The sequence below is a fragment of the Erinaceus europaeus genome, chromosome 15, assembly GCF_950295315.1.
Source record: "Erinaceus europaeus chromosome 15, mEriEur2.1, whole genome shotgun sequence".
Classification (NCBI taxonomy): Eukaryota; Metazoa; Chordata; class Mammalia; order Eulipotyphla; family Erinaceidae; genus Erinaceus; species Erinaceus europaeus.
In genome coordinates this window covers 50,665,732-50,677,787 of record NC_080176.1, presented here as the reverse complement: position 1 = coordinate 50,677,787, position 12,056 = coordinate 50,665,732, and the positions used below count along the sequence as shown (strand labels likewise).

At 51.1% G+C, this 12,056-nt stretch overlaps 1 protein-coding gene across 1 annotated transcript; it reads left to right on the top strand.

Annotated features, from left to right (window-relative positions):
- Positions 1-8,060: 8,060 nt before the first annotated feature.
- Positions 8,061-10,036, top strand: LOC132533191 (uncharacterized). Its single transcript, XM_060174083.1, has 4 exons — positions 8,061-8,253; positions 8,566-8,898; positions 9,693-9,915; positions 9,960-10,036. Exons 1-4 carry the CDS (start codon positions 8,116-8,118, stop codon positions 10,034-10,036), a joined length of 771 nt encoding a protein of 256 aa, XP_060030066.1. The 5' UTR covers positions 8,061-8,115.
- The last annotated feature ends 2,020 nt before the right edge of the window (positions 10,037-12,056 follow it).

Here is a 12,056-nt window from a genome sequence, read left to right as displayed (position 1 = left end):
AGTCACTTTTCAAGTTCTTTATTTAATTTTTAAATGTTTTTATAGTTATTTATTCCCTTTTTGTTGCCCTTGTTGTTTTATTGTTGTAGTTATTATTGTTGTTATTGATGTCATCATTGTTGGGTAGGACAGAGAGAAATGGAGAAACGAGGGGAAGACAGAGAGGGGAGAGAAAGATAGACACCTGCAGACCTGCTTCACCGCTTGTGAAGCGACTCCCCTGCAGGTGGGGAGCCGGGGGGCTTGAACCGGGATTCTTACACTGGTCCTTGCGCTTTGCACCACCTGTGCTTAACCCACTGCACTACCGCCCGACTCCCCTTAATTTTTTTTTTTTTAACCAGAGCACTGCTCAGCTCTGGCTTATGGTGGTACGGGGGATTAAACCTGGGACTTTGGAGCCTCAGGCATGAGAGTCTCTTTGCATAACCATTATGCTATCTATCCCTGCCTTTAAAAAAAATTTATTGGAGGATTAATGTTTTACAGTCAACAGTAAATACAATAGCTTGTACATGCAAAGCATTTCTCAGTTTTCCACAAAACAATACAACCCCACTAGGTCCTCCTCTGCCATCCTGTTCCAGGACCTGTACTCTCCTCCCCACCCCACACCCCATCCCAGGATCTTTTACTTTGGTGCAATACACCAACTCCAGGCCAAGTTCTGCTTAGTGTTTTCTCTTCTGATCTTGTTTTTCAACTTCTGCCGGATAGTGAGATCATCCCAGATTCCTCCTTCTGTTTCTGACTTATCTCACTTAACATGACTACTTCAAGCTCCATCCAAGATGGGCTGAAAACAATGAAGTCACCGTTTTTAATAGCTGAGTAGTATTCCATTGTGTCTATATACCACAACTTGCTCAGCCACTCATCTGTTGTTGGACACCTGGGTTGCTTCCAGGTTTTGGCTATTACAGACTGTGCTGCTAAGAACATAGCGCAGCGTGTTAAGCGCAGGTGGCACAAAGCACAAGAACAGGTGTAAGGATGCCGGTTCGAGCCCCCAGCTCCTCACCTGCAGGGGAGTTGCTTCACAGACGGTGAAGCAGGTCTGCAAGTGTCTATCTTTCTCTCCCCCTCTCTGTCTTCCCCTCCTCTCTCCATTTCTCTCTGTCCTAGCCAACAACACCACCAGTAACAACAATAACTGTAACAATAGGACAACATGGGAGTAGGGCACCAAAGAAGACACCCTGGGTGGCAGGTGAGGGTGAATGTTCAGCTTCATGGCGTGGGGAGGAGGAGGGAGAACGGGAGAGCAGGGGAGAGGGGAGGGGACACAGTCTTTTGGTGGTGGGAATGGTGTTTATGTACACTCCTATCAATTTGCAGTCATAGAAATCACTTTAACTAATATGAGAGGGGAAAAACTGATTGAATATCTCAAACTTTTTAAAGCTCAGACTGAGTCTTTTTAATACATAGGCTGAGTCTTTGATATGTTGACTCTCTTAAAAGCTTTGTCCAGGGACAACAAAAGCAACTGCTGACATAGCTATATGCAAAAACTGTCAAAGGACATGAAATATGGTGAGGGTGTGTATGATACAGCAAATCCTAACAAAGGGATTCTTCAAAGTTAACCCTATTGCCAAACTCCCCAGTCCTATGACACTCAGCCCATTGAAGCCTCTGTCCACCCTCACTTTCTAGGTGTTGGGGAGGTCACAATGCCTGTGGGGTGGACAAGGAGGACAAGGCTGAGGGCTCTGTGGTCACTCACAAGACTGGATACACTGTGGGCTGAGTCGGGGTGCTAAGTCCCTTAGGGGAGAAATCTACTATCAGTGCTTCTCCTTGCGGATGGCCACAGAGAAAGGGACACATGGAGGATGAGGGGTGGGGGTACCTGGGTGAAAATCTTTCAAAGGATGTGCTGCCTGCCCTCCTCATAGTTAGTTAAGACAGGGGACATGTCGACACTAGGGCTTAGGATGGGCAGTGACTCTGTTCCTGTCTCTGTAGATGACCACGGGGGACACACTGGACACAGGGGAGGACATCTCAGGTGGCATGAGTCCCCCTAATACTGAAAAGCAGATACACCCCACCAGCAAGGAAGCTGAGTCCCCGCTTGAGGCAAGTGTGACCCTGCTGGGTCTCCAGGACAAAATGGGGGCCCCAAGGCTCATGGAAGGTAGCAGCCACCTTCCAAGCCTCCTTGCAGGAACAAGGGCAGAGCTGCCTGGTACTAGGGGTCCTGCCCTTACAGTGACTGGCTGCCTCCCCTGGAGAACAAACTTCGGAGGGTGGGGCAGGACCCCATGAGCTTAAAGAGGAGCTGCAATCTGTACAGCCCGTGAGCACCTGTCACTTCCTGAACACACAGGCCTCTGCCACTAGGCCCTGTGGGACCTGATGCCCAGGCAAGCAATGCGGCTTAACCTCTGCTCTGCAGGCTGTGGCTGGTTCTGGGTTGAACACAGGTCACTTCATGGTTGTGAGCCTCATAAGGCCATGACCACTTATAAGTGTCTATTCAGAGAGTTGATATAAAGACTGAGATGGAAAGAGAGAGAGACACACAGAGAGAGAAACAGAGAGAGAGGACAGATAGAAAGAACCACAGCCCAGGAGCTTCCTCTACTGGGAGGGTCCTTTGGACGTACACACGCACACGCGCACACACACACACATACATGTTTAAGAAGTACACTAATTAGGTGAGCTGTTTCAATGTCTCTCAAGCTCTTCACAAATTAAAGTGACTCCTCAGGTCAATGTCAGTCTGCCCATTGAAGCCTCTGTCCACACCCTCCCCTCCTTGGGGTGGGTGAGGCGAGGTGAAAAGGAGCCTGAAAAGGAGCTGCAAACCAGGCAGTACGTGAGCACTTCCTGAGCAATCAGGCTCTCTGCCTCTGGGCCCCTGAGGAACTGAAACCCAGGCAGTAAACTCGCAGCCTCAGGCTGGGCTTCCTGGGTCCCTGTCTCCGCAGATGACCTCAGGGGACAAGGAGGATGCAGAGGGGGGCATACCACGTGACCTGTGCCATTATAAAACCATCAGGAAAATACCCCCCATCATCATGTGGGCTGAGCACCACCCCTTCAAGGCCAGTATGGCCCTGCTGGGTCCCCAGGACAGGACCCTCAAGGCCCAGAGAAAATGGCGGACCTCAACAAATTCCCAAAAAGGAATAAGGGCAGTCACTTGGTGCCAGGCAGAGAAGCTTCTGAGGCTGGCCCAGGACACCCAGTGCCCCAGCACTCCACTCCACAACATTCAGCTGGCTCTGCTCAGGGGTGAGATGTGGGGCTCACTGGAGCACACAGGGTGGGAGGCTCCCAGAGGAACTGAGCTGGAGTTGTGTCACAGAGACTCCTCCTGACCCCTCAGGGTTGAATGGGACAGTCCTGGGGGGGCGGTCAGTGCTCTGAAAGCTGGGGGTGTGGGGGTGCTGAGTCAGCAAGGGCAGCTCCTGGGCAAGGCTGACCTCTGACCCTCTCCTCTGCAGAGTGCCCCCCTGCTCCTGAGCTGCCAATTCTGGCTGTGGCCCCAGAGCCACCCCCTATGGAAGTTGCCCCCCCCCATCTGAAGAGGTCTGCTGCCTGTGGTTCATTCAAATTCTACTTTACCTCTTGTGGAACTTGGTGTTCTCTTAATGCAGTCTGAATAAAGTGTTGTTCTATGGATCCACTACCTGGGTGCTGGTAGTCACAAGCCACCACGCTCCACTCCACACACAGTCGCAGAATATTCCATGACACTGTTGATCCCAAAAGGAGCCTCTGAGTCAAGAGCAACACCCCCACTCCTGTCTCCCTAGACCCTCCTCCATCAGCCCCCTGACCTGCTGAAAGGCTGACCCAGCCCAGCCTCACTGCTCTCTGAATCCCACACACCCCTTCTGTCCACTCCCCTGAGGAACAGTCTGGTCCTGCTTGGGGACAGAGGTGGGCAGTCTGCAGAGTGGCTGCTCTCCAGGAGCACAGAGCTGTCCTTTTCAGGGAGCACCTCAGGTCCTCAGAGACCTGGAGTGGCTCCATGGGGGAGCAGCCCCATGGTTACAGTGCCTGGGGATGTGACCTCAGGGCGGTCACTGTAGCACACAGAGGGGCCACAGGAGGGGCTAGGAGTGCAGAGATTTTGCAAGGTCAACCATCAAACCTCCCCACTGCCACCCCCCCCCCCAACAGTAAGCGGTCTGCTGGTTGGCGCCCTCACATCACTGCACCGAGTCCAGTCAGTGGGCAGGTCATCTCATGAGGCAGCTGGGAGGCCAGGACAGGACTTGTGTAACCACTCCTGCACCCCATCCTTGGCCCCTGGGGGGACTCCTATCTTCTGGGCCCTGTGGCCTCCAGGAGATGAGCTGTCACCTCTCAGGACACTGTCACCTCCTAGCAGGAGGAAGTCCTCACTCAGCCCTGCTGCCTGCTCTCAGCTAAGTTAGAACATTATTCCTTTCCCTCCATGTGACCCCAGTTGACCCCAGCCACCATGGGATGGTTGGGACTGCCACATGTAGGTGCGGTCACCATGGGTCTGGACTTGTGGGAAGGGGTCATTGGAACCTCACAGTGTAACAACTCACAAAGAAAATGTAGGGCCCTTCTCTGCACCAAACAGAGACCATCACACACAGTCAGAGCATAGGTTGACTTGCTAAAAATCTACCAAGGCCAGGTGTCGGGTGGTAGGGCAGCGGGTTATTTGCAGGTGGCGCAATGCAAGGACTGTAGTAAGGATCTTGGTTCAAGCCCCTGACTCCCCACCTGCAGGGGAGTCACTTCACAAGCAGTGAAGCAGCTCTGCAGGTGTCTATCTCTCTCTCCTCCTGTCTTCTCCTTTCTCCATTTCTCTCCTATCCAACAATGACAAAAGTAAGAACTACAACAATAAAACAAGGGCAACAAAAGGGAATAAATATTTTTTTAAAAATCTATCAAAGCCTCAAATTGTTGTCACAGAAGGAGAGTATGCTCGTGTTTTGAGGAATATTCCAATTTCAGATAAAAGAGCTCTCTTAACCAGTGGGCTGGTGTGTGTGTGTGTGTGTGTGTGTGTGTGTGTGTGTGTGTAGTCCAGGTGTGGGGAACACATGAAAGGGAGGATGAGAAAAGGAGAAGCAAAGAGTGTACATGCCATCTACTTCTTCCCGGGAGGAACTGGCCTGGACAAAATAATTAAATTTTTTAAATTTCTCATACTTGTTCATACATTTAAGAAATACTAACACTGCCTGTGAGTTCATGGTTGTTGCCCAGTGGAGTTGAAAGTAAGATCCTAGGGGCCAGGAGGTAGCGCACACATAGTACAAAGCATAAGGGCCCACACACAAAACGCGGTTTGAGCTCCTGGTGCCCCAACTGCAGGGAAGTTGCCTCCGCAAGTGTCTATCTCTCTCCCTCTCTATCTTCCCCTCGCTCAGCTCTCAATTTCTCTATGTCCTATAACAAAAAGGGGGGGAAATGGCCTCAAAAGCAGTAGATATGTAATATAGGCATTGAGCCCTATCAATAACCCTGAAGGAAAAAAAAAAAAAAAGTAATATTCCAATTTTAAGTGCAGCAGCCTGTCCCAATCCATCTGCATATATACTATTCTTGTCAACATGACAAGGGGTAAATCAGGGACTTCTGACTATGGCAAGATATTAATTTTTTAATGGCACTAAGAATAAGAGTTTCTTTTCTTTTTCTTATTTTATTTTTCCCTTTTGTTGCCCTTGTTTATCGTTGTTCTTATTATTGGTATTGCTGTTGTTGTTGTTGTTGAACAGGAAAGAGATTAATCGAAAGAGGAGGAGAAGACAGAGATGGGGAGAGAAAGATAGACACCTCCAGACCTGCTTCACCACTGTGAAGCAAACCCCCTGCAGATGGGGAACCGGGGGCTTGAACCGGGATACTGATGTTGCAACATGCACTTTTTAACATGTGTGTTAAACATGCTGTGCCACCACCCAGCTCCCATTAATTAATTTCTATAGCAACAAACATTGTTGGACAACAGGATCCTGCCCTTGCTTAAGTAAACACATACACAAACACACACACACACACACACACACACAAACACACAATGCATAAGCTGGGAGATGAATGCGTCTTATTTTTTTTGTTAAAGGATGATAGAATACAAATACCTAGACATTCAATAAATGTACTTTACCTTTCTATGAAGTAGACTGGTAGTGAAACATCTACTAGGGAATTCAAAGGGTATATCGTGTGTACCCACCAAATTATCAGTTCTAAACATGATACATCTATTTACAAAAGTAGCATATGAAATACAAAGATGACAAAGACTAGAGTCCATAAAGGTCTTTGTTTCATTGGGAAACTGAATTTAGGGAACTAACGTGGGTACAGTGCACAATTTTCTCCATCCTAACATCATCTTCATTTAAATAAGCTCATATTACCAGAAATTAGCCTTCTGAGCACACACTGTCTTGCCTCACTCAGCAAAAGGCTAGTTAATGGACCTTCTCTATGATTCTGCAATTCCTCTCCTGGGATTACATGCTAAGCAACCCAACATATCCATCCAAAATGATCTGTGTATAACTATGTTCATAGCAGCACAATTTGTAATAGCCAAAACCTGTAAGCAGCCCAGGTGTCCAACAACAGATGAGAGTGACTGAGCAAGTTATGGTATAGATACACAATGGAATACTACTCAGTTATTAAAAATAGTGATTTCACTGTTGTTAGCCCATCTTGGATGGAACCTGAAGAAATCAAGTTAAGTGAAATGACTCAGAAAGACAAGGATGAATATGGGATGATCTCACTCTCAGGCAGAAGTTGGAAAACAAGATCAGAAGAGAAAAAAAAGTAGAACCTGAACTGGAGTTGGTGTGTTTCACCAAAGTAAAAGTCTCTGGGGTGGGTGGTGGGGACAGTACAGGTCCTGGAAAAGGATGACAGAAGACCTAGTGGGGGTTGTAATGTTACATGGAAAACTAAGAAATGTTATGCACGTACAAACTATTGTACTCACTGTCAAATGTAAAACATTAATTCCCCGATAAAGGGGGGAAAAGAGAAATAAAACTCCATTTAACATGAAAAAAAAAAAACGGGGTCAGGCAGTAGTGCAGCGGGTTAAGCAGCACATGTGGCACAAAGCGCAAGGACTGGCGTAAGGAACCTGGTTGAGCCCCCGGGTCCCCACCTGCAGGGAAGTCGTTTCTCAAATGCTGAAGCAGGTCTGCAGGTGTCTATCTTTCTCTACCCTCTCTGTCTTCCCCTCCTCTCTCCTTTTCTCTCTGTCCTATCCAACAACAAACAACATCATCAACAACAATAATAACCAAAACAAGGCTACAATAACAATAACAATAAAAAAGGGGGGAAATGGCCTCCAGGAGCAGTGGACTCAGGGTGCAGGCACAGGGTCCCAGCAAGAACACTGGAGGCACAAATAAATAAATGAAAAAAAAACCAAACCCCTGCTTTGGATGACTCCCTGCTAATCTTGGAATCTTAATAATGAAAATCAAGCCCCTGGTCCCCACTCACAAGGAGAAAGCTTCATGAGTGGTGAAGCAGGGCTGCCATGCGACTCTCTGTCTCTTTTCTTCTCTATCTCCTCCTCGCCTCTTAATTTCTCTATTCAATAGTAAAATATTATTTTAAAAAAGATTTTCAAAAATTAGAGAAACAGCTGGTATCTTGCCACCAGGACACAAAGGAGTGTGGCTTGTCCCCTGCTCTCCCAACTATGGGCAGTGTGGGCACCACCAGGTCATGTCACTGTGATTCCCGGAGCGACCACTGGAACACCCAGGCTCAATCTGGGGTTTCCCCCTAGCCTGCCCTGGTCTTGTCAAGGTCATGTCCTAACGAGAGCTGCTCAAGTGTGGGGGGCAGGGGCCCTCAGGGAAGTCTCTACACCCCAACACTGGGCCTGAGTGAAGGTACTTTAGGACTAGGAGATGGAGGGATGGGCCAGGAGTCCAGAAAATACTAACAGGGACCCTTGCCCAGTGTCAGTTGGAGGGGTGGGGGAGGGGTGGCCAGTCATCAGAACCCAGAGGCTGGGAGGGAGGCCCAGGATTGGAGGAGGCCAGCTGGTGATCCAGGCATGATGTCACATGGGGTCTAGGCAACCAACCCAGACACAGCACAGCCAGACCAGAGAGTCAGGGCAAGATGCAGTGCTGTGTGCCTAGATGTAGGAATAGGAGCCACCGGGGGCGCCCCGCTGAGTGCAGGTGTGCAGGACCTCGTGACTGGCTTAGTCACCAGTGGAAAAGAGTGACAGACATGCTCCCTGGAAGAAAGAGAAGGGTAACTGTGCCCCCCCCCCCCAGCCAAACGTTCTGCTCTCAAAGCCACACTGAGGCCACTGGACGTGTGTGTGTGTGTGTGTGTGTGTGTGTGTGTGTGTGTGTGTGTGTCCGCCCACTGAGAGAGGACGTGACTGAGAGGAGGGTTCTGGCCTCACCCCAAGTCTAGGGCTGACTAGAAACAAGGAGTGTGAGGGCACCTTTGTGGCCCGATGGGGGTCTACTGGCTACTCAAAGTGTCTATCATCCCAGGCACATGAGTAGCAGACATACAGCGGCTCAGTGGTGGCTCCCTCTGTCTCTGTCTCTGCAGATGGCCGCAGGGAACACACGGGACTTAGAGAAGGACTCGCCAGACTGCCTGAGCCCATGTGAGACCACAGGGCAGGTACCTCAGACCGGAAAAGAAGCTGAGCCCTCCCTGGAGGCATATATGGCCCTGCAAGTTTCCCAGGACAATATGGGAGTGCCTGACGCCCAGGGAAGGCGGCAGCCTCCTCCCAAACCCCCACGTAGGAACAAGGGCAGAGTCATCTGGTACTCAGGGTCCTGTCCTTACAGTGACTGGCCCCCTCTCCTAGAGGACCAACCTCAGGTCGGGCCAGGTCCCCAGGAGCCTGAAGGGGAACTGCAACCTGTGCAGCAGGTGAGCACCTGTCACTTCCTGAACCCACAGGCCCTCTCTGCCCCTGAGCCCAGGGGCACCTGAACCCCAAACAGGCCATGTGGCATGTCTCCTGCTGTCTTGGCTCTGGGTGGTGCTGGGCTGAATACAGGTCACCTCATGATTTGGGGACTCATGGGGCTTGTGACCTCATCTAAGCTTCATCTGGTGAGAGTTGATTCAAGGACAGAGATGGAAAGAGATAGAGAGACGGGAGAGAGCAAAGAGGGAAGGAAAGACACCATAGCCAAGGAGCTTCCTCCTCTGAGAGAGTCCCAGCTCCACAGCCCCCAATCCTTCCCACACCCCCACCCACACACACACACTGACAGGAAAGAAACACACTAGCCAGGAGGGCTATTTTGTTGACACCAAAGCTTCTCACAACTGACTCCTAGCAGTGACTCCCCAGTCTTATGCCACTCTGCCCATTGAAGCCTTTGTCCACACCTTGACTTCCTGGGTGTTGCTGAGGTCACAATGGCTGAGGGGTGGGCAGGAAGAATAAGGCTGAGGCCTCTGTGGTCCCCCAACAAGACTGGATGCACTGTGGGCTGAGTCGGGGCACTAAGTCCCTTGGGGGAGAAATCTACTATCAGAGCTTCTCCTTGCGGATGGCCACAGGAAAAGGGACACATGGAGGATGAGGGGTGGGAGGCCCTGGGTGAGAATCTTTCAGAGCATGTGCTACCTACCCTCCTCACAGTCAGTTATGACACGGGACCTGTTGACACTAGGGCTTACGAGGAGCACTGACTCAGTCCTTGTCTCTGAAGATGACCACGGGGGACACACTGGACACAGGGGAGGACATGCCATGTGGCCTGATTCCCCCAAATACTGAAGAGCAGATGCAGCCCACCAGCAAGGAGGCTGAGTCCCCACTGGAGGCAAGTGTGACCCTGCTGAGTCCCCAGGACAATATGGGGGCCCTGTGGCCCAGGAAATGTAGCAGCCCCCTCCCAAGCCTCCTTGCAGGAACAAGGGCTGAGTTGTCTGGTACTCGGGGTCCTGCCCTTACAGGGACTGGCTCCCTCCCCTAGAGAACAACCCTTGGGAGTGGGAGGTGGATCCGGACCCCCGGAGTCTACAAAGGAGCTGCAACCTGTGCAGCACATGAGCACCTGTCTCTTCCTGAGCCCACAGGCCCTCTGCCACTAGGCCCTGTGAGACCTGATGCCCCGACCAGGACCGTGGCTTGTCTCCTGCTCTACTGGCTGTGGCTGGTTCTGGCTTGAACACAGACACAGGTCACTTCATGATTCTGGGCCTCATGGGGCCTGTGACCACATAAAGTTTCTCTTGAGAGAGCTGATATAAGGACAGAGATGGAAACACACACACACACACACACACACACACACACACATATAGAATGAGAGCGATATAGACAGAGTGTGTCTTCCTTCCAGGTGTCAGGCAAACCACAGATTAATTCCTAATTCTGGGGCCACCGGGTGGGTCATGCCATGTACACCTCAAAAGAGAATATCTGGGGGATGAGGGATTGGAGGACAGACAGAAAGACTCAACAGCCCTGGAGCTTCCTCCCCGGAAAGTTCAAGCTCTATCCCGCTCTCATGCACACACACAGGGCAAAGCAGCGCACTGACCAGGAGAGCTACTTTGTTGACTCCAAAGCTTTGCACAACTGACTCCTAGGAGTAACTCCTAACTCCCATGTCACTTTGCCCACTGAATCCTCTGTCCACACCCTCACTTCCTGGGATATAACACGGGATATAGATTGGATTGGGGAGTAGGGGGTGGGAAATGATGGTTCCCCCAAGGCTGAATAAGCTGTGGGCTGCATCGCAGGGTGAGAGAGATCCAAGTCTGCCATCAGAGGGTTTCCTTCCTTCAGGGGGGTGAGAACACATGGGAGGATCTGTGTGAGAGACAATGCTGGCAGAGAGAATGCTGCTGCCCTCCTCAGAGGGTCCCTCAGCTGATTATCTTTGATAAGTGGCATGTCCACACTAGGACCCATGAGGGTTAAAAACACAGGGGCTCATGAGGGGCAGAAACCCAGAGACTCGGGTTGGGGACAGTAACACCGTGTCTCAGGTTGGGCTCACTGTGTCCCTGTCTCTGCAGATGAACACAGGAGACACGCAAAACACAGAGGAAGACACGCCAGGCTGCCTGACCCCTTGTGAGACCTCTGGGCCGGTGCCTCCCACCAGAAAAGAAGCTGAGCCCTCCCTGGAGGCATATATGGCCCTGCAAGGTCCCCAGGACAATATGGGAGTGCCTGAGGCACAGGGAAGGTGTCAGCCTCCTCCCAAGCCCCCACGTAGGAACAAGGGCAGAGTTATCTGGTACTCAGGGTCCTGTCCTTACAGTGACTGGCCCCCTCAGCGAGAGAACCAACCTGAGGGTGGACCAGGACCCCAGCAGCCTGAAGGGGAACTGCAACCCGTGCAGCAGGTGAGCACCGGTCACTTCCTGAACCCACAGGCCCTCTGCCCCTGAGCCCAGGGGCACCTGAAGCCCAGACAAGATCCTTATGTCCTGGCTCTGAGTGGTGCTGGGTTGAATACAGGTCACTTCATGATTCTGAGCCTCACTGGGCTTGTGATCACACCTAAGCTTCAACTGGAGAGAGTTGATGCAAGGACAGAGATGGAAAGAGATAGACAGATGGGAGAGCGAAAGGAGAGAGGAAAGACACCATAGCCAAGGAGCTTCCTCCTCTGGGAGAGTCCCAGCTCCACAGCCCCCAACGCCTCCCACCCCACCACACACACATATACACCAAAGCAACACACTAGCCAAGAGGGCTATTTTGTTGACTACAAAGCTTTTCACAAATGACTCCTAGCAGTGACTCCCCAGTCCTATGGCACTCTGCCCATTGAAGCCTCTGTCCACACCCTCACATCCTGGGTGTTGGTGAGGTCACAATGGCTGAGGTGTGGGCAGGGAGACTAAGGCTGAGAGCTGTGTGGTCCCCAACAAGGCTGAATACACTGTGGGCTGAGTCGGGGTGCTAAGTCCCTTTGAGAACAAATCTACTATCAGTGCTTCTCCTGTGGATGGTCACAGGAAAATGGTCATATGGAGGATGAGGGGTGGGGGGCCATGGGTGAGAATCTCTCAGAGCATGTGGTGCTTGCCCGCCTCACAGTCAGCTAAGA

Bases quoted from the DNA above. Each gene is read 5' to 3' on its own strand.
- LOC132533191 (XM_060174083.1), top strand. From the start codon at position 8,116: ATGCAGTGCTGTGTGCCTAGATGTAGGAATAGGAGCCACCGGGGGCGC. The intron at 8,254-8,565 runs GTAACTGTGCCC...CTGTCTCTGCAG, and splicing joins TCCCTGGAAGAAAGAGAAGG to ATGGCCGCAGGGAACACACG. The intron at 9,916-9,959 runs GTACTCGGGGTC...TCCCTCCCCTAG, and splicing joins AACAAGGGCTGAGTTGTCTG to AGAACAACCCTTGGGAGTGG.